The 19,900-nt window shown below is 43.9% G+C and overlaps 1 protein-coding gene and 1 long non-coding RNA gene across 2 annotated transcripts in view; both read right to left on the reverse strand.

Annotated features, from left to right (window-relative positions):
* Positions 1 to 230: 230 nt before the first annotated feature.
* On the reverse strand, positions 231 to 13,196 carry CALM2 (calmodulin 2). The gene is made up of 6 exons (XM_063390832.1): positions 13,069 to 13,196; positions 8,815 to 8,845; positions 3,762 to 3,905; positions 3,581 to 3,687; positions 2,611 to 2,746; positions 231 to 1,145 (listed from the first exon to the last, which is right to left on the reverse strand). Exons 1-6 carry the CDS (start codon positions 13,069 to 13,071, stop codon positions 1,117 to 1,119), a joined length of 450 nt encoding a protein of 149 aa, XP_063246902.1. The 5' UTR covers positions 13,072 to 13,196; the 3' UTR covers positions 231 to 1,116.
* Positions 13,197 to 17,961: 4,765 nt separating this feature from the next.
* LOC134547178 (uncharacterized) overlaps positions 17,962 to 19,900 on the reverse strand; it is a 58,228-nt gene continuing 56,289 nt past the window's right edge. Inside the window, exon 7 of the long non-coding RNA XR_010079409.1 lies at positions 17,962 to 18,050. This is a non-coding gene — a long non-coding RNA (uncharacterized LOC134547178). The remainder of the gene's footprint in view (positions 18,051 to 19,900) is intronic.

The raw sequence follows: 19,900 nt of genomic DNA on the forward strand, positions 1-19,900 counted from the left end.
CCAAGCTCCACACAAGACCGTAAAATACATTTTAAACTACTAGTAAGAAAGCTTCTTCAAGTCAACAATACTATTAAGGGCCAGAGTTTAAGGACTAAGTTTTCACCTTCCAAGCTATTTTAAGACAGCCAATCCATTGCATAAGCAAACCAAACTGCTACATACTGAAACACAGAGCAGCAACTGCATTGAACAATTCCTGTAAATAATTCAAGGATACATTGAAACAGTATGGGTAAATTGTAATTTTTTATTGGAAAACAAATATACAACTTGGAATGGATTTGAGGCAAATCGTGCCATAAGCAGATTTTTTTTGAAAATAAGTGGCTAAACAAAGTTTAAAAAGCATAGTAACAAGAGGAGAAAATGTTTTCTGGCACAGGACCAGCAGTACAAAAAAAACTTGTGTACGAGTACCTGGATAAATCACCCGTTTTGCATTAGTGCAACTTAAGTTTCATATTGTTGACTGTCAATCGTCTACAACGTTAAGACTCCACATTTCAACAACATGTTACAGGTATGGCCACAAACAAGTTACTGTGAAGTAAGCTAGGAGAATGACTTTTACTGTGCATTAGCCACACGACAGACCCTATTCCCATACTTTTATCCTGCAGTTAAGCTGCAAGAGTCCTTATCCTCCCATCACAGAAAAGGGAAAAACTCCTATAGAAAAAACTCCTATATACTCGAGAACTAGAACCAGCATGTTGCTTTAACTAAGGGACAGCTAATGCATGGTAAATCCTAGCTTACTTTATGTAACTTGTCACACTAGTCATACCTAAGTTTGCTATAGAAAGCTACTTCTTTAATAGACAATCCAGATGTTCCCTCAGTTAACCAATTTCATCTAACTTTAGATGTGCAGAAGGGCTTAAATATCCAGAGTAAGCCACATGCAACATTTGTTACTTCGATCAATTTTCCAAAAATCAGAACAATGACAGTAAGATAAAGGAGAAAAACATGGAGGAATGGCCTTCTAATTACTATACATGCATAATCTTTTGACAGTAAGGGAAAAACCTTTTACAGATAAGTTACAAACAGAGAAAAGGCAAATAAACAATTTTGTACAAGAAATTTAACACATTCTGTACAACGTCTTCACTTCGCTGTCATCATTTGTACAAACTCTGTAAAAGGAAAGAGTTGCATGAGTTATTTGAAGGAAAAAAAATCTGAACTGCAAGACCTGAGAAGTGGCCTTACTAGTGCTGAACATTGTTCCAAAACTAGACTTTCAGTTACATTCAAAAAAGCCTCTTCAAAACAGTCCCCTTTTCCACTAATCACACTTGAACTTCTCCCTTTTTAATGACAAAAGGCCATTACTTTTCCATAAAAGTTGGTCCCTCAGTGAACTAGGGAACAGCCTTACCTCCAAGATAAAGCATTACAGGGCCCTATGCTCACAGACTTACAGGTGGGGACAAGATGGCCAAGAATGACTAAAAGATCAGTACAAATCACACTGAAGGGACAATCAGCTAAGGAAGTGTACAAGCAAGACATTGTATTAGTTTGAACTTTTATTTTCCGGACTGGAATAGTTTGTCTTACTATTTTATTTTGCCTGGTTGGCTTTAAGCAACTAATTCAATGCTTAGTCATAAACCATTTAAAGTTCGAAGCCACAAAATAGGATTCTTCATTCATCTTGCTGAAACATAGTTTCAAGTACAATAGTGGCAGGAAACCTGGAACCTAAAAGGAGTTAACTGGTTGCTCAAGTTTTCAAAGAGCAACTGGAAACAACAGGGACACAGACCCTCCCTAGTGCCAGTCTCTGATCAGCCCACTCCCTGTAAACACAGTGAAGCAGCAGCAGCCTTGTAATGAAAATGCCTTTTTCACTCACAGGTGTCTGCATACCCTTAGGCCACAACCAAACAGGCCTCAAAGGGAAGGCATACCGACACCTCAGAAACAGCAAGATAGTATCTGAAAACACCCTAGATGTTCTCTGTAACACGTTCAAAAAGTCAAAATGAAAACAAGCTTAGTGTGTCTCAGCTGCAAACAACGGTCTAAGGGAACTCCTGCTTGCATGACTTAATTTATGGTTCAATGTCAGGAAGAAAGGCAGAAATAAAAAGAAATTACTGTTGCAGCTGATTTATGTGAAATAAGTGTATTTAAAATACCTTCTGAAGATCTTGAAATTTCTGCCTATTTCAGAGGCTTTAGCCTTTTGATTAGTAAGTAATTTTAAAAGCTTAATGACAAATGAGTGACATCCTACAGTCAGATCAACATGCATTAGTGAACAGAAGAGCACGAACAGTACGTGAACATCTGACAGCTTGCTTATTCTAATGGTCATTAGACATCATTGGATTGAGGAAGTTAATTCTTGCACTGTACAGCTGAATAGTCCCTTTTGCCTTTGGCACGAAGGCAGCACTAACACTCAAATTTAAACCCACTGAGAAGTACACTATGTACATTACTAACTGAACATTAGCTTAAAGGAACACTGTGTGTTCAGATGAACTCCCCTGAACACTGCCCTATTTAAACTTGGCGTGCCTATCAACACCTGCTCAAGAACAAGCATAACAAGTGCTACACAAAAAGAATCAATTAACAACTCCTTACCTTCGTAGTTTACTTGACCATCACCATCAATGTCTGCTTCCCTAATCATTTCATCAACTTCTTCATCTGTTAGCTTCTCCCCCAGATTTGTCATCACATGACGGAGTTCTGCAGCACTAATGTAACCATTACCGTCCTGGGGGGAGAAAAAGGAACACTGGAATAGACTTGCCTAAGGCCTAACGACTTAACTATAACTTAGGAACATTGCAGAGCAAATGGAATATTAAGAAGTTAACACAGCCTTAACCACTAGCATTTGCAAAGGTAAATGAGAGCTGTAAGCAGATCTTCAGCATTGCCCAATGTCTTTGGACATTGTAATATTATCTTATAGTCTTTGACTGTCCTAGTCTGACATTTTTAAACCACCAACAATGCAACTGGCACCTTTTGCAACTTTTTGGGTGACAGATGCCTATTAAATCACGTGACTGTGGTTCAAGCGGTGATTTCTTAGAACAGAAGCTACTTATCCGACTTGTGCGGCATAAAGCCACAAGGCCTTCAGAGATGACTTTTACATATCCCAGCACTAGTTGACACTGAATATTGAAGTCTTAGTGTAAACTAACTCAATTGATGTTTTCCTCCCCACCCCCAAGGCACCTCACATCAGGTTTCCAGCTCCAAGGTGCATCTTACGTAAGCCGAGTAACTTTAGACTCTTTCACCGATTTACTTAGCAAAGACTACATTAAAGACTTAAACCATTAACATTTTAAATACTTAAAACAATTTCCTGCCAGTTCTCTGCAAGTATGTCAGTATCACAGCGAGCACTGCTTTAAACCGTGCACCCACCACTCTCCTGACAGCTCCTCTGACTTTCCCGCAGAGCCACAGCAGGCTGAGCTTTAGGGCGATGGGCCAGCCCAGAGCGCTCTGTGACAGCACTGCTGAGACCCCGCCCATCTGAGACAGCTCCTCACAACCACACCGAGTGCTCCGAACAGAAACATTACAGTACCTTGTCAAAGACACGGAACGCTTCTCTAATTTCTTCTTCACTATCTGTATCTTTCATTTTTCTTGCCATCATTGTCAGAAACTCTGGAAAGTCAATTGTGCCATTGCCTGAAAGATAATTATTTTGTTAGAAAAACATGGTTTAGGCACTTTATTAAATTACTTGTTAGTAAGGTTCTTACCATCAGCATCTACTTCATTGATCATATCCTGTAGCTCTGCTTCTGTGGGGTTCTGACCAAGTGATCTCATCACTGTCCCCAACTCCTTTGTAGTTATAGTACCATCACCATCCTTGTCAAATAGTGAAAAAGCTTCTTTGAACTCTGTACAAAAAAAGAAGTTAATCCTTTAAGTTTTGAAATGTTAACAATCAAAAATTCACTGCTACTGATTGTTTCAAGTCAAAATTTGACTTCAACGTTGTAGGAAATTTTGGTATACCTGCTATGGCTGCAATGCCAATATGGCAGCACCAGCACGAAAACACACCCACCAGTCTACTGATCAACCACATTGACCTAAATGAAGATGGAAGGCCATCCATTTCCAACCTACTCAGGTGTTACTCTGCCTTGAATAAGGATTCCTAATATGGAGCTGAAATAGCTATCTGCAACTACAATGATCGACATCCTTGGTAGGAACTGCACCTCAAAATAAAACAATATGGAATTGCTATGAGAAAATTGAAAATGGGTAATTGAAAATTAAAAATACATCTGCTACAGCTTAATAGCACTTTTATTACTAATCGAGGAGATGAGTCAACTGAAAAAGGTATAATCAGACCAAACTACACCCAAGTCTCTCAATATAAGCCACTTCCGCTGGACACAGATGTCTGAACAATTTATGCTATCACGACTGTTCAAGGAGGAAAGTCACCGGAGTCCTCATTCCTAAAAAGCTGCTTACAGAACTTCAGCCCTACTGCACTCTGAAACAGCCTCCACTGAAATGTTCCTGCCTAGTTCCAAGACTGCTTTGCTGCGTTTCTTACACTCCCTCTTAACTCCCTACAATGGCTGTACTGTAGCCAGGAACATTAATACAAGCATAACATGTTTAATTGTCCAGTCCAAAAATGGAGTTGGTTTTAATCCATGCCATCTGTCTTTGGACACAGCCCTTAAACCAGCTCACTGGACTGTGGTAGCTCATACACACAACAGTTCAGCATGAGCACCTGATCTACTCCCTTGGAGACTTTAGATCCCTTCAAAAGCCTTCAAGCCATCTCAGATCATGGCTCTGGACAACCCATCAGCTCACAGGTACTCCTGCATCTCAGATACTTCCAAGAATTGGGGTTTTTTCAATATTTCCATGCAGCCAGCTTTCCAGATGGTGGGTTTCCCAGACCAGAATTAGTCACAGTAAAAGCTGCATTTTCACATGACCTGAATGAAGCCTTACTTCATACTCTGAAACCCTTGGGCTGAGTACAAGCTGGCAAGTGTTAAGAATTTAACTACAAAACCAGGGTTTTTATAGTTCATGAATGCAGCTACAACACCAGAGTTGCACAGTCAAATCCCATCCAGGAAAAAAAAAGAAAATGCTCATCTACGTTGAACAGTTTGGTGTATTCCAAAAGCCAACCCCTGCTGTTTAGCCCACAAGAATCAGAGCAAGGCTACCATAGGACCAGCAGAGACAGTTCCAAGTGACATGTACAAACCACAAAGCAGAAACCAGCAGATATAATCTGCACCTACAACTCCTTCCAAATGGTCTTTGCAGGGCTAGTTTCAGTTATCTTGGAGGCAACAAACAGGTTTCTTAGGACTGAACTCTTACACCAGGGAAGAAAATGCTTTTGGGTCAATCCTAGTAGAAAAGTTCACAGTCTATCATGGAAGAACCTCAAAATTGGGAAGTTGCATCTTTATGAAGAGTCAAGAGCTCAGGTGTTACTCAAAACGTTTAGATGTTAACCACTTCTCCGTCATGTGAAAATCAACCATCACTAACCCAAACACGAAGCAGACTCCACAGTACTGCAGTGACCCTGCCTAAAAAGGGTAATACTTAATTCTTACACAAAATTCAAAGATTTGCTTTCTACAACATGGGCATTTTTAGTGGCATCTTTCCAACACTTGGAAGGATCCATTCCAAGGATAACTCTATCCTTCTTTTACTCAAAGCTGCAACAGGCTAGGAGCAACCAGCTATAAATCATAAAGAAAATAAAGCAAGTTGAAGATCAGCAGCATATTCCTGTTTGAAATGCTGAATCAAGTTAAGAATACCATTAAAATACCTCTCTAACCACTTCTAGGAACCACCTACAGTAATTAGAACAAAGGAGTAACAACCTACGCAGATGCAGTTTGGACTAGAACAAGAACAACCCAGTACAGCTTTGGAGGATTTGCAGCCATGGCTAGTGAAGGCACCCATGAAATACTGAAGTTTAGTGAGCAACTCAATACTGGCATCCTGCAACACAGGTTATAAAACATACCTCACACACCTAAACACCCTGACTCCATACAGCATGTAAAGCAAATCATCATCTCAAACTGCAAATGAAAACTCTCTTCTAAGGCTACAAGGTTTCAGCCTTTCCACCCTTCTGAAAAGCATCCTGCATCATGAGAAAAAGACTAGTTCCAGGTCCCATGAAAGACAAGCTAATCCAACAATGTGAACTCCAACAACCCAGCTCTAAATGTTCTTTTAACCACAGCTTCTGAGGCATCTGTGCACCATATCACCTTTTCAAATGAAGTGGGCAGCCTTCAGTGACCTAGTATGTTCAGTGAACCAGGACTGCCATATCCACTCCTACACAATTTAGCCAGCTATGTCTGGAACTTTTATAGGAGAATGTCAATTGTTCTCTTCACAGCTACCAGGACCTCAACACCTAAACACGTCTATTTCTACCATGACAAATTTTAAATCGCTGTTGTGGTCAAATCCCCAGCAGAGAACCACAGCACACTGGAACAAGGAACAAGACTGAACACCATACATAGGCCTGCTTGTAGGCAGAGCCCATTTGGAACTCTGAAGTCCAGGGAAAGGAGAGCTCACTAGACCACCTGGCTTTGAGACAAAGGCATCTCCAGGCTGCCCTCCCATCCAACCACCCGGGTAATCCCGATCCCATTACCTCTGTAATACAACACTTAACCAAAGGGAGAGCCGCTTGACTTAGCAACTTCAATTCTTACAGAACCAAACTGCAGCCAGTATTCACATGCTGTAGCTCCTTGCCTTTCAGTATCAGTCTTTCACATGAACAAAATCTGGGAAGGTTTTCATCCCTACCTACACTGACAAGAAGCTTCAGTCCTATATGATCCATGTGTTCCACAGGAAATGACATCTGGAACCTTTAACAACTGTATTGTTGCTTCACAGCAGAGGAGGAAGAATTTAAGCCCTGGGGAAGTGGCTGTTTGAAGTTCTCTGGTCTTCTATTTTAGGAAAGGTAATGTCATCTCTACCTTGCAGTACCATTTCCTACATCTGCCTTCAAACCAAAAGCTATGTATCTCCAGGGAAGCTCAGTTAGAACGGTGATTGCTCAAGTTGTTCAAGCCAGTCTCTGGAAAACATTCAATTTGTACCTCTAAGAGTCCTGTCTTGCAAGAGCACTGGCTGTCAACAGCAAAACTAGGCAGATGCAACCTTTCCTAAGCACTAGCGAGAAAGATTCCTTCCCACACCACCGGCGGGCTTAAGTCTTCACATCTGAGGTTCATGGTTTACTTGCAAATACATTTGCTTAACAAAACATCACAGCTGCCCTGAAAGTGACAGGCCATTCTACACTGGCTACCAAGATACACTTTTATTCCTTCCATGCAGTTGAAAGCCTCTATTCCAGTACAACAGGCTCATCAATACTTCTCCCTCTGAGGACTATGTGATCATCACTGAATAGCTAAAATTTGCACTAATCCCAATATAATATATTCCCTGTTTATATTCCATAATCAGCTACATCAACTAACAAAGCTTCTACAATTAACAACTGGACAGCCTGAACAATGACCCATTTTTGGAAAGACAGCAGTGACAATTGATAAAGCCTGCTCTAACTAAACTTATCACAAAACCCTTAAGCTATGTAGGCCAGTTTCCGGGGGAAGAAAAAAAAAATCTGAAGTTGAACTAAATTTGGCTTGTGCTTAGTCGTAAGACAGTACCATGGCAACAAGTAAATAGACTAAGGACTTTCCACAAAACCATAATTAGTCTCTTTTGAGTAAAAGCAAGCTTCTAAAGTCTGAAAGCTAGAGAAGAATGTTCTTACACTTCAGATTTGGCAATTATGGCAAAAACAAACCAGCTCATAATGACACTTCTGTTTAATACAGTGTCTTCAAGAGCTACACCATGGTTAAATAGTAGTATCTCAGAGGCTGCTCCTTTTATGCTTGACCTGGTATTGTTAGATTAGCAGAAACCTAACATCCTCTAAAATAATTTCACTTAAGAGTCTCTAGTATTAATACTATACACTTGTCAGATCAAAATCATGAAGCTCTTGAATGTCTATGGCCAAGCTGAATTCTGTATCACCAGCTTGAAGTCCCATCTATTCCCCAAGTTAAGATCAGTCTTCTGATAACCACAGGTTTTCACCATTAGCAGCCGGCTGTCAGTAAACATAACCCATGGCTAGGGGGCCAATACCAAGATATAACAGATGAATATTTATTGAAGCATTTCAGAGCAAGTGCCAGACCATCAGAACAGCACACACAACACTTGTGTCCAAGTACACAACACAGCTCCAAATACGGAATATCAAGAGTTGTCATCATGAAGCCAGCCTCTGCTGTCATCAACAAGAACCACTCCAACATCTCCGCTGGCAGGAGACAGCAAAGTAATTTTTTTTTGCCTTCTGTTAAAAAAGCACTGCAGATTCCAAGCCTTCACCAGATTTGCTGTCATCCCCTGTGCCCCACCCCCTTTTCAGTCTGCACTTGGGACAATTTTGTAGTCATGAGAGAAGAGTAACCACCAGTCTACTAGCCAGAAAGGCTGTGAGGATTGTTTAACTATATTAAACTACATAACTATAATTCATTATATCCATGGTGCTTTTACAGTAGATAAACTTTTCAAAACTAGGTGACAAATTAAAACATTCAACCATACTACTTTAGTATCTAAGAAAGATAAATATCTTGTGTAACACAGACTGTCACTGGATTAACATGTGCCAGGTCAAGTAGGAGTAGGAACACAACACAAAAACCTCACCTGCAATCTGCTCTTCTGTCAGTTGATCAGCCTGCAATGACAGAGAACATGGTTACAGTTGTAGCAAAAGTTCAAGGCAAAACAAGACAGACTTGTAAAGGCCTCTAAGTAGGGCAGCTGCCCTTCATTCGGGACTGACCTGTAGCATTCTGAAATAGTTCCAATAAAGCTCAGAAGTCACCAGGCTTGCATGCTAAGTAAGAACCGGCAGCCCATCATCCTTTCCAGCCCCTGCAATACCCCATACACCCCAGTAACAGATTACCACGTGTATCAATCAATAACCCAAGCAGCGCTCACAAGTTCAAGGCACACAGGTCCCTTTAACTCACAGCCTGCTTCTAAAAACTCACTACACAGCACACTACTAGCTTCAGCTTCAACACTAAGCACTTCAGGTCTCAGTAATGCAGCAGTAACCTCCAGGTGCCAAATTTACAGACTAGCTAAAATCAGAAAAATAGACTCTTCACTAGAATGAAATCATCCCCTGATGAACATGACCTGGCTGTAAAAGACAAGATACCAGCTTCAGTCAGACCGGTCATTTCAGCAGCATACAGCTATCTACACTTTCTTCAGACCATTGTCTACATTGACTCAGTCATCATAAGGTAACAGGGAGACTAGAGAAAGGTTCTGTGGTCTCAGACAATTTCTGTACCAGTTGGGCAAGCTCCAGTTCATACCTCATTTTCTTCTCACCAGTTTCAAATCCATTAGATTTGACAGCAATGAAAAGCATCAGTCTTTCAGGCCAAACCCAAAATGAACTTTGCTCTTGAAAGAACACCACGACGTTTGAGGCCTGTAGAAATACTCTCTCTAGGTTCCCAAATCAGCTGGTTCTTAAATTCTGGATAGCCTGAGTTGAAGTAAGAAGGTAACAGTTCCTTCAGGGAAGCTTCTTGAACCCTTTACTGAAGAGTAAAAACCACTAAAATACAGAGAAAATGTATTCACTGCTGAAATTCACCACTGCTTTTCCGGCTTTGCTCCTGTTGTGACCATTTAAGCAGCAACCTTTTTGTAATTACTGCAATATTGACTGAAAATTTCCCGTCTTTAACTATGCCCACCAAAGTCTCTCTCCACATTAGCATCTGTCAGGGAAAGACTTAGAAAAGCGTATTTACAATATCTGTAAAGATATTTACAATATCAATTTTTACATTGCCAATTTCAATTTGAACTACATTTTTACACTCCATGTGAACTTTTAAGTTACCAGCTGCTGGTTATTCTTTCTGTAACAGAAGTGAAGATGGCTGCTCGAGCAGTCACACAGAAGCTGAACTGCTTCCAAAACCCTCCATGCGCACGACACAGCCACAGCCCCAGATAAAGGCCACAGACTGGCTGGGGCTCACCTGCTCACAGAATCAAGACCATGGAACTCCTAAAGCAGCAGCCAATGGGTATTGGCAGCTACACATTCATTTCTGCTGTAGGAAGAAAGCCCATGCAGGTTCCACTTTTTGTTGAAGAAGACTAGCACAGCAGTAGCACTGCTCAGAACAAAACCAATTCAAAACTAAGCTTTGGGATGGAAGTGTTCTGCTGGTCACTTGGCAGAAGCCTAACAGATTTTCACTTGTCTGGAGAATATCATCAACACAGACTCATACCTTTGCATGCTATTTACATTTCTATTGTTTGAGTGAAGAGAATGATGTGCTACATTTCCATAAGACATTCAATCCATAGAAAACTGTAGATCAGATTTAAGCAGTAAGAACCTAGTTTATTTAGGTCAATTCTTATGGGTTACCAAGTTGAGTCAGTTTTATATAAATAATTTTATATGGAGACATGACACAGCAGTATATAAGTTGTTAAGCATTCCCGAAGTCTTCCTTCTTCATAGAGAAACTCTTCCAGCAACTTCACACACCCTAGCCATGGATCTGGATGACCTCTGACAGTACCTGTAAGAGGTCCAGTGTTTGAGAAGAGCACAAAAGCTTATTAGAAGGCATAGGTATGGAGCAGTTGAAAGATAAGTGGGGAGGTGGGGCAAGGTTGAACAAACACCATCTGTACTCTGCAGTGCTGGGCTCTGCAGGCACTGCTGCGCAACAGCAGTAAAAGGCGGAGCCAGCGAGCCTGCCAGCTCCCTGCCTCCCCTGCCACCCAGGTGGAGGGCTATCAGCCTGGAACCATGCCTGCCGCTCACAGGCCACCGTGGCCTTCCTAGAGGGCCCTCCCCGAGTTCTCCATAATGGTGCACCACACACGTGATAGCGCGCACACCTTCACCGGCGCAACGCAACTTCCAGACCAGGCGGTCAAACGCTGACTGTGAGGTGCCCACGCTGAAGCTCTGACATGCCCTTTTCACGGTGGCCGAGACCCACCCGAACCCCTCTCGTTTGATGCCATGACAGCTTTGACTTGGCTGTCTGTGATTCACATTGCAGCACTTTCATTTCCACTGCAACAGCTCCCATCCCCCACCCCCAGCCTGCGCGGAGGGCCTGACAAAGAATGCCAAGCTCCCGGGAAAGCCGGGAGCCGCAGCGTGCGGCCGTGCCTGTGGCACACGCAGCCTCTAGAGGTAGCGCTCCATTACAGCCGCTCTGCAGCAGCAGCCCGGAGCTGCCCGGGAGAGCCGGCACACGGCAGCGCAGGGGACACAGCTCCCTCTGGAACCGGGCTCCTCGCTGTCCCTCGCAGGCATCACAGCTGAGGGGCACTTCTGTTCTGGCAGGAACAACCACCACACTAGACTACGCAAACTAAAATTAGGTTTGTGGTAGGTTAGCTGGTTTTGGGAGCAAATCATTCTGTCTTATCTCGCCTGGCCAACACTGGACAGTCACAGGCTGAGCCAGTCTGGTGTGTGAGGATGAACTGTAACCACACTCAAAGTGTCACTGTGCCTCCTGGACACACCCATTTTTACTCAGACCTTGCTTGAAGATACTCCATTTTTGGTTCTGTACAGATGATGACTAAATGCAGTAAGTCTTTTGCTGCTACATTCGTTGCTTTTTTTTTTTTCCTACTTTATGGATGGTTTGCTGTATAAGTTCACAATTCAAGTTAAAGAATAATTTCAGGCTTCTATTCACCAATTTTCTTTGCCCAGAGACAGCAACTCAAAAAACCCCAAATTTGACGTAGCCATCGTTCACATTAGACATGATGAGCTGACAGTCATTTGATTCCTCAAAAAACATAATGAATGAAAAGACAATTCCACTCTACTGCATCGTCTCTTAATGCAGAGACAGCACTAAGTGGTCATTGGTGCTGCTTTTGCAACAGAATCGCTCCTCTTAATATGTTTCTCAGTATCCACCTGTTTTAATTAAAAAAAAACAAAACAACAAACGCTAAACTCACATCCTTTAGACTGCACTTGAAACCATTCGCTGATTTCACAAAATGCGCTCTATTTCGACACTGGATTACAATACTAAACGCATCCCTAGTAAAAACGCAGGACTGTCCTCTGCAATGACCAAAACGGGAAGCAAAAATTGTTTAAAAAAAAAAAAAAACCAACACAAATAATCCCTTGTCCAACAGAGCCACCAACACCATAGCGCTACCATGGAATCGACACGGGCTCTAAAGCGAGCTGACAACAGGTCTAGCGAGGAGGGCGATGGTGCAGTGAGGCACAGCCTGCCCCTCATCATCATGCTGCTCAGAAGCTGCAGGGCTCCGCAGTGCATTATTATGACCAGGCGCAACACACCTCGCCAGCGAGCCGGACAGCTAAGGCTGCCTCACTGAGCCCCATTCAACCGCACACGCCGAGAGCAGGGAAGGAGGAAGCGATAAGAACGCAGAGCTGGTGCCATCGTGGCAAGCTCCTTTCCCCCCTCCTCCCAAGCCCGCGGGTCCCCTCCCAGGAGGGACCGCTATCCGCCGCTCCCCCACGGCAACGCCCGGCGCCGCCTCACGGCGCTCCCGCCGACCCAGGGGCCGTTTGGATTTGAATCCGCACCAACGCCCCAGGGCGGGAAAGGGACCCGGGCGGGACCCGCCGCCACCGCCACCACTTCCTCCCACGCAAACGGCGCCTCCGAGCGGGACCCTCCGCCCCAGGCTGAGCCTGCCGGCCGCAGCGAGGGACAATTTCATCCCTCCCCACACCCTTCTGCAGGCGACCTCGCCCCACAGCAGCCAACCCCCCCTCCCCCCCGCCCCCCACCGCACCGAACTCAGCCGCCCCCATCCCTCCACACCGCACCGCAGCAGCGCCCGCCGAACCCCGCAGCTGCCCCGTGCTCAGGGACTCACCATGGTGGCCCGGCCTGGCTGCGGGGTGCGGTGGGAGCTGAGGGCTGCACGGGGCGCACGCTGCGTGACCTGCCCGCTGCACGGCTCGCCTCACACTGAGTCCTGCCCGCCCGCCGGCGGCGCCTCATAAACCGCCTCACCGCCCGGATCGCTCCGCGCCGCTCCCTCCCCCTCCCCTTCCCCCGACCGTGAACCGGGTTGCGAAACGAGTCCCGGCTCCTCGCGCGCTCCTCGGCACGGCAGCGCGCTCCTCGAGCCGCTCCTTCTGCCCCGGAGCCCCGGCGCAGGACGGAGCGAGGTGCGGGAAACAGGTGGAAGCAACGCTTGTGAAACGGCGCGGGAAAGGAGGGGGGGAGGTCGAGAAGGGGGGCGGGGACCGGGGCTAGGGACTATTTCTCTGGGCGGAAGAGGATTTTAGGAAAAAAATGCCGAGCAGTGTGGGGACTCCGCAAGGAGGGCGCTGATTGGTGGGTTCGTACCTGCAATGCGTCACTCGGACATGCACACTCTGGGCTGGGAAGGCGGGCACCCCTCCCCCCGCCCGCAGTGCGTGAGGGCCGGAGCGGCCCCGCAGCCCCGCGGAGCCGCCGCTGCCGCGCCGTGCCGGGCCCCCAGCCCCGGGGGGCAGCCGTGTCCCCGGGAGCGCCTTTGCCACAGCGTTTCGAACCATTATCTCCGTGCTGGGCTCCGGAAAGCCTCACCCACACAGCGTTACCAAATGAGACTCGCTCTGCATCTAGCACAGTCCAGAAAAATTCCCACCTCGCCCTGCAAGCTAGAGATGCTTCGTCGCTTGGTAGCGTTGTTTAAAAGAACAGATTTCACAGAGTCAATTAGGTTGGAAAAGATCTCTGAGATCATCGAGCCCAACCCGTGACCGAACAGCACCGTGTAACCAGAGCATGGCACCGAGTGCACATCCAGGCTTTCCTTGAGCACCTCCAGGAACAGTGACTCCAGCACCTCCCTGGGCAGCCCCTTCCAATGTCTGATCTCCCTTTCTGTGAAGAAATTCTTCCGCATGTCCAACCTAAACCACCCTAATTAGACATTTTCCCTGTTCCTCTGCCATTTCCCCTGTTAGGAATCACATATGCCCTGGTCCTGTACCTAAGGACAGGTGGCCAGCAATTCTGAGCTAAAATCTGGAGTCTTGTGAGGGTTTTCTATAAGATGCATTTGGACAAATGGCTCCAGGTGCAATTTTCAAACTTGCACGTGTATTTTCAAAGACAATTCAACAGAGAGCTGCAATATTGGCTGAGTCCAGTGACAGCAGATCTACCTGTCCTCTGAGAAAACCACAACACTCATTTTTGGGACCATAAATACATTATTAAACTTTGAGGGCCTGAGTTAACGTTTTCTGACCTAAGTTTGAAGACAAATCACAATACAAATCACATTTCAATGAAAAATTATCTACTTCCATATCTATTGAAAGAATTACTTAGTTGATATTTACACAGTATGTAAACAAATAGTTTTTTATACCTATCTATGCACTGTCACTACACAAACTAGAGCAATGGCTCTTACTTCGCACACTTAAAAGGTTTTACTTATCTCAGCTCTTCGCAGTCTTTGGTTTATAGGCCACAGAAATAGGATGTGCTTGGGAGGGGACTGGCGTGAATAAACTCATAAAACAAAAATTCTGTGAGTTTTTCCCCCTGAATATCAATTCAAATTCGCAGGACTGCTTTCTTTTCAGGATGGTCTTGTATCCACTGAGTTCATTAAAAAAGTGGGCCTTGAAGAAGAAGGCCTTGTTTCTTAAAATAATCAAGGGCCTCTTTATTAAGTACAGTGCTTCATCCTTGCATCCTCACTTTGTGGTCATAGGCAATACATAAAACACCACCATATACTTAAAGCTGGCCTTCAGCCTTGAAATCTATCTGCAGTCACTGTTCTGTGATGGTTTGTAAGGCCTCCTTTCCCCTTACCTGTATTTATAGTCCACAAATCAAGCACAGCTGAACTACTGTCTTTTCAAACTCTGATAACATTTTTTCAGTGTGCAATGTGAACCTAGATGAATAAAATACTTCCCAGAGCAGGCAGTGACTGCCAAGGTTATTGCTACACACGCCTCCTCCAACCACTGCCATAGGAAGTGGGAGTAAATCCCTGCCTGTGGTCAGGCTATGCTGGATGCAGACAGATGAGCCTCAGTCGAATTTTCCTCCTTCATGATGCCCCCTTTGGTTCAGTTTTAAGGATTGCTCTGACATTCCTCACTTCTTTACATGTCTAGAGGCGTGAATCCATGCAGAAAAATTCCTAACCAAAAAATTCATCACCTGCTCTAGATTTGGGAGAGAAGTGGCATAGCAGCGCTCAGGGTGCATGCTGGTCACACCCTCAGATCTGGAGCAGAGCAGAGCAGAGTGCCGGTGCATTTTGTGGAGCAAAACCATCTCCTGTGGAGACCTTAGCCTGGGTCCTGGCAACAGAACGCCCACGGGTGCATGGTGCTGGGCCTGACATGCCAAGACCTCTCCTTGGCATCTGTGTTTTATCCTCACATTACCTCAGAGAGGCAAAACATTGTGACACCTAGGTTGCTCAGGTGCCCAGGCTCAAGGGATCCATTGAGATGTTGTAGATCTGCATTTCTGTGAAACTTCCTGATGAGAAGTATGTGGAAGGGCTGTATTGAGACAGCAAATTCTGACTGAGTCCTGTTCCTGGAGTTTGCTACTGGCCATCACGAGCATGGAGGCTCTAGTAAACATGTGGTCCACAGCATGAATAAGATGTAAGCTCATTAACTGTGGCCTAAGGGTCTGCTGAGGAGCAGGGACTTGAATGCAAAGGTCCCAGAGAACCTGACCACCATACTTTATGTTTTTGTGTATGTCCCTTAAAGGATTTGGTATCTGTAATTTATATTAAATACTTCATACTCAGTTACGTTCAGTTTTCTCTAAATAAGTGGTCATCCAGAGCATCCTCCCTCTGCCATATGTTTCTTAGGCCCCCTGGTTCCTTGATTTCTCTCTCTCTCTCTCTCTTCCATTTCTCTGTTCTTATGTGTCTCCTTTTTCCATCTGCATTTTCCTACAGCAGCACCCATTTCCTGTGGGTTTCATCACCACCCCCACCCTGCTTCCATCTGTTGAAGAGATCAGCCACGAAGTTAACTTGCAATTACACTACCCGTGAAATTACACCAACACTTCCAGTGGCATTACTAAGCATTAAAGGGAACACCCTGGTGAAATTAATGGGAGATGGGGAAATCTGCCCCTTGCACAAACAGGTTGTTGGCAGTCTCAGGTAGGTAAACCAGCAGATCCTCAGGTACATTGGGGTAGCCTAGAGAGGCAGAATTGCTTTTCAGCAGCCTAGCTGACACTCTCTGCAGCCCTGCATGTGCCACGAGAGGCAGGGAAATACATCGAACGGCTGGCCCCAGCTGCAGGCTGTGACTGACACCTCTGACAGAGCAATAATGGGACATGACGGTAATTTCTCTGTTGCAATGGTCAGGTGTAGTCCTACCAGCTCAGTCTTTTTAACATGATAATTTCTCTGTCTGCTATGTAATTTAATAGATTTGTCAATGGTTGTGGTTTGTGCTTTTTTTTTTTTCCCTCAACACAGAAATACAGTTTTATAGAAGTCCAGTCTCAGCATTAGGGCAGCAAATTAGAAAAGCAATTTGAGTTCCAAGGTTAGATGAGCTGTATATGCCAGCAATCTTCACTGTTACCCTTTGTGGTATATTTAATATTGTGTAAATGCAATTTGTTCTATCGTTTTAATAATACTTTAGTGGATCATCTAGACTGATGTATACAGAATGCTGTGCCATGGTATAAAATGCTATAGCTGCTTCCTCAAGATTATTGTAATAGTTTGAACAACCTAATTAGAAGTTAACTGCAAATTTTATAAGTGAATTTCTGATAAGAACAAAGAAGTTCTCTACATATCACAAGTACTAACACTTAGCATTTAACTGCTGCATACAGAAGGAAAATTGCTCATAGCTGTTTTCCCATAATGGGTCTGATTTTTTCTAGCTTTTTCTGTAACAGAGAACCTGCTCCCCCTGAGAAGAGCCTTAGTCCTCAATTCCAGCTTTATGGGCATAAAACTAAGGTGGAAATCAATATTTATCCACCCAGATGTATTTGGAAGGCCCATTCAGCCCTCAGCAAGGAAAAACTTAGTTGTCTACAAAATTTTAAGGTGTTAAATGAGACATCTTGGTTTCTGGTATTCTGAGAGCATCTATTGATGAAACAACCCAGAATGCTGAGAACTGGGAGGCTACCCTCACCTCACCTGCATGGCAGCAGTAGATAAAAAACCCCAGAGGTTTATTGACTGTGTTGGATGGAAGACACCTCCTCTAATATAAGCATGGTTTTGGGAATAATTGCACTTTCTCTGCATGTTGAAAGGTACAATATCTAATCATAAGATCTAGACTAGGATTAACAGGAAAAATCCAATGGGACTCACAATCTCTCTCTTCTTAAAAAATTTTTAAAGAGATAAACAACTGCTTCCATTTTATGAGGATTTCTAATGGAACACTGTCCATAAACCTGCAGTATTTTCTGTGCTACTGTGAGGAAAACCTTGCTGTAGTACTTCATCTCACCAGTGTATCATTCTGGAAGATGAGAATGCTGCCTGGGCAGAGGCAGTAAGAGATCCCATTTCTAAACTGTGTTCTTGAAGTACAAGAATAGATGGCCCTCACACTAACCCTGAGCAAGATCTTGCTTTTTTTGTGTGTTGTATCCTCTAAAATACCTTAATAGGACAGAAAGCATAAACCCCACATTTACTCCAAGATAACAGAAATCACACAGTCACTGTCTTTCATACAGTTCTGTTTTCCAGGGACTGGAAATAATATTGTAGCACTTACAAAAGGCAGCATAAAGTCCAGGAAATTGCAGAATGTATTCCAATATCTTCAGATTCTGCAAAGGCTTCTTTTTCTTTCCTTTGATGAGCTGTAAGAGAAAGTCATCAAGAGTCACCAGCTCTCCGTCCCATGGGGCAGAAGTCTTCCTCTGTGAGAAGCACCACCCCGTTGTTATCATCACAACTTGACAAAATGCATCCAGGCAACTGTTTAAACTTCCCCTCATGTGAAGATCTAGGAAGACAGTGGTCAAGGAAGTACTTGGCAATTCTCCATTTTGACAGGAAGAAATAGAAAAAAATATGGATCTGAAGTCTCTTAGTTTTGGTGGCTTTCTACATGGAAGGTTTTCATCCTAACATATTTTTTCTTTGTTAACAAACAAAAATGACAGAATAATAGGTAACTCCTATTAAAAAATTCCCGGGGGAGGCAAAGCACGGCTTATAATAAAGTTATTGCTGCAGCCTTAATTAGGGCATGGTGCCAAATACCTCTGTGATGAAAAACAAATCGATGTAATGATGCTTTCCCATTACCTTTTTTTGGAGAAATTAAATATCACAAAATATTTTGCATACTTCCTACTGGGGACCAGGGCATATGGGACTGATTTACACCACAAGTCAAAAGGATTTTCTTTAAAAGAAATCCAGGCAGATAGACAGCTGCTGGAGCTGAAAGTTAAAATATACTTTAATTTTCACCACAGCAAAGGGTGAAGCACTTATTGACTGTAAAATCTGAAATACAGTGTAGAATCTGACTAGATTAACATAGTATATCTACTTCCCTTTTTCACCCAAACAGACATTGTTTCACCTAAGCTGAAACTGCTCTGGAAATTCCAACTCTGTCATTTAGTCTTGTGCTCCAAGATCCTGCATGTTTAAAGAGATTTATGTCCACACACACTGACAGCTGAAGAATCCACCTCTGTTGAATTCAGTAGGCTTTTCACTGGCTTTCTTTCAGCAGGTCACATCCTGAGCATCTTACTCACTTTTTCCTCTATCTGCACTCAGGCATGCTTTCAGAGGGGTTTATCCTACACAAGGGCCAATTAAATACTGAGCAAACAGTTCAGAATTTGGCTGCTTTTATAAATAACGATTCAAAGGTTTGATTTAGCTACAGATGAGCCTGAGCCACAAAAAAAATTGCATCTGGATCCTAAATGTGTCAACTCCCATGGCAGAGATTTTTTTTTTCCCAGCCAAAGCTTGGCCTGAAAGTTCATGCAGAAAGACAAGCTGTGAATCAGAAGGCTGCACCAGTGCCCCGGGTGAAGTGCGTACCAAGATAGCCTGCAGCCACATGCCAGCTTGCCATTGACCTTTTATCTGCATAAATAGTCGTGACCTTTGGGCTGCTCAAATTAGTGCAAGCTGCTCAAGCAGGCAAGTATCACAGCCCTCTGCTGCTCAGGCTGCATCTCTGCCTCGTCCCTCTCGTGCCATCTCCTTCACTGGGCAATGAAGGCAGGCGGGGACATGGGACAGCTTTCTTGCCTCTGGGGACATCCTCTGCCTCAAAGGAAATCCACCACGGCTGGGTAGGACTGTAGTAAACCCTCATTACATCAACTCAGTGACACAGAGAAGACCAAGTTAAGGAGCTGACAATCCACCTTTGGATTGATACTTTTCTATAGGGCACCATAAACCAGCCTCTTGCTGTGCCTCTCATTATCTTTCATTACGTAAAGGAAGACCTAAGAGTTTTAAAATCAAAAGAGATAAGTTGTCAACGAACTAGTTATTCTTATGCCCAAGCCTCAAAGCGAGTTGTTTTTCTTAAAAAGAAAAGGTAGACCAGTAAATCACTCTAATCTACTTTTTATTCACTGGACTGTATGCTGTATAGGGTTTAATGCCCATTATTTTCTCAGTAGACCAGAGCTAGCATGCTCTCTCATGTAAATAAACATTTAGTCCT

Source organism: Prinia subflava, chromosome 2 (assembly GCF_021018805.1).
Source record: "Prinia subflava isolate CZ2003 ecotype Zambia chromosome 2, Cam_Psub_1.2, whole genome shotgun sequence".
In the NCBI taxonomy this organism is placed as follows: domain Eukaryota; kingdom Metazoa; phylum Chordata; class Aves; order Passeriformes; family Cisticolidae; genus Prinia; species Prinia subflava.

Bases quoted from the DNA above. Each gene is read 5' to 3' on its own strand.
- CALM2 (XM_063390832.1), bottom strand. The intron at 3,688-3,761 runs GTAAGAACCTTA...ATTATCTTTCAG, and splicing joins CAATGAAGTAGATGCTGATG to GCAATGGCACAATTGACTTT. The intron at 2,747-3,580 runs GTACTGTAATGT...TTCTCCCCCCAG, and splicing joins CGTTCCGTGTCTTTGACAAG to GACGGTAATGGTTACATTAG.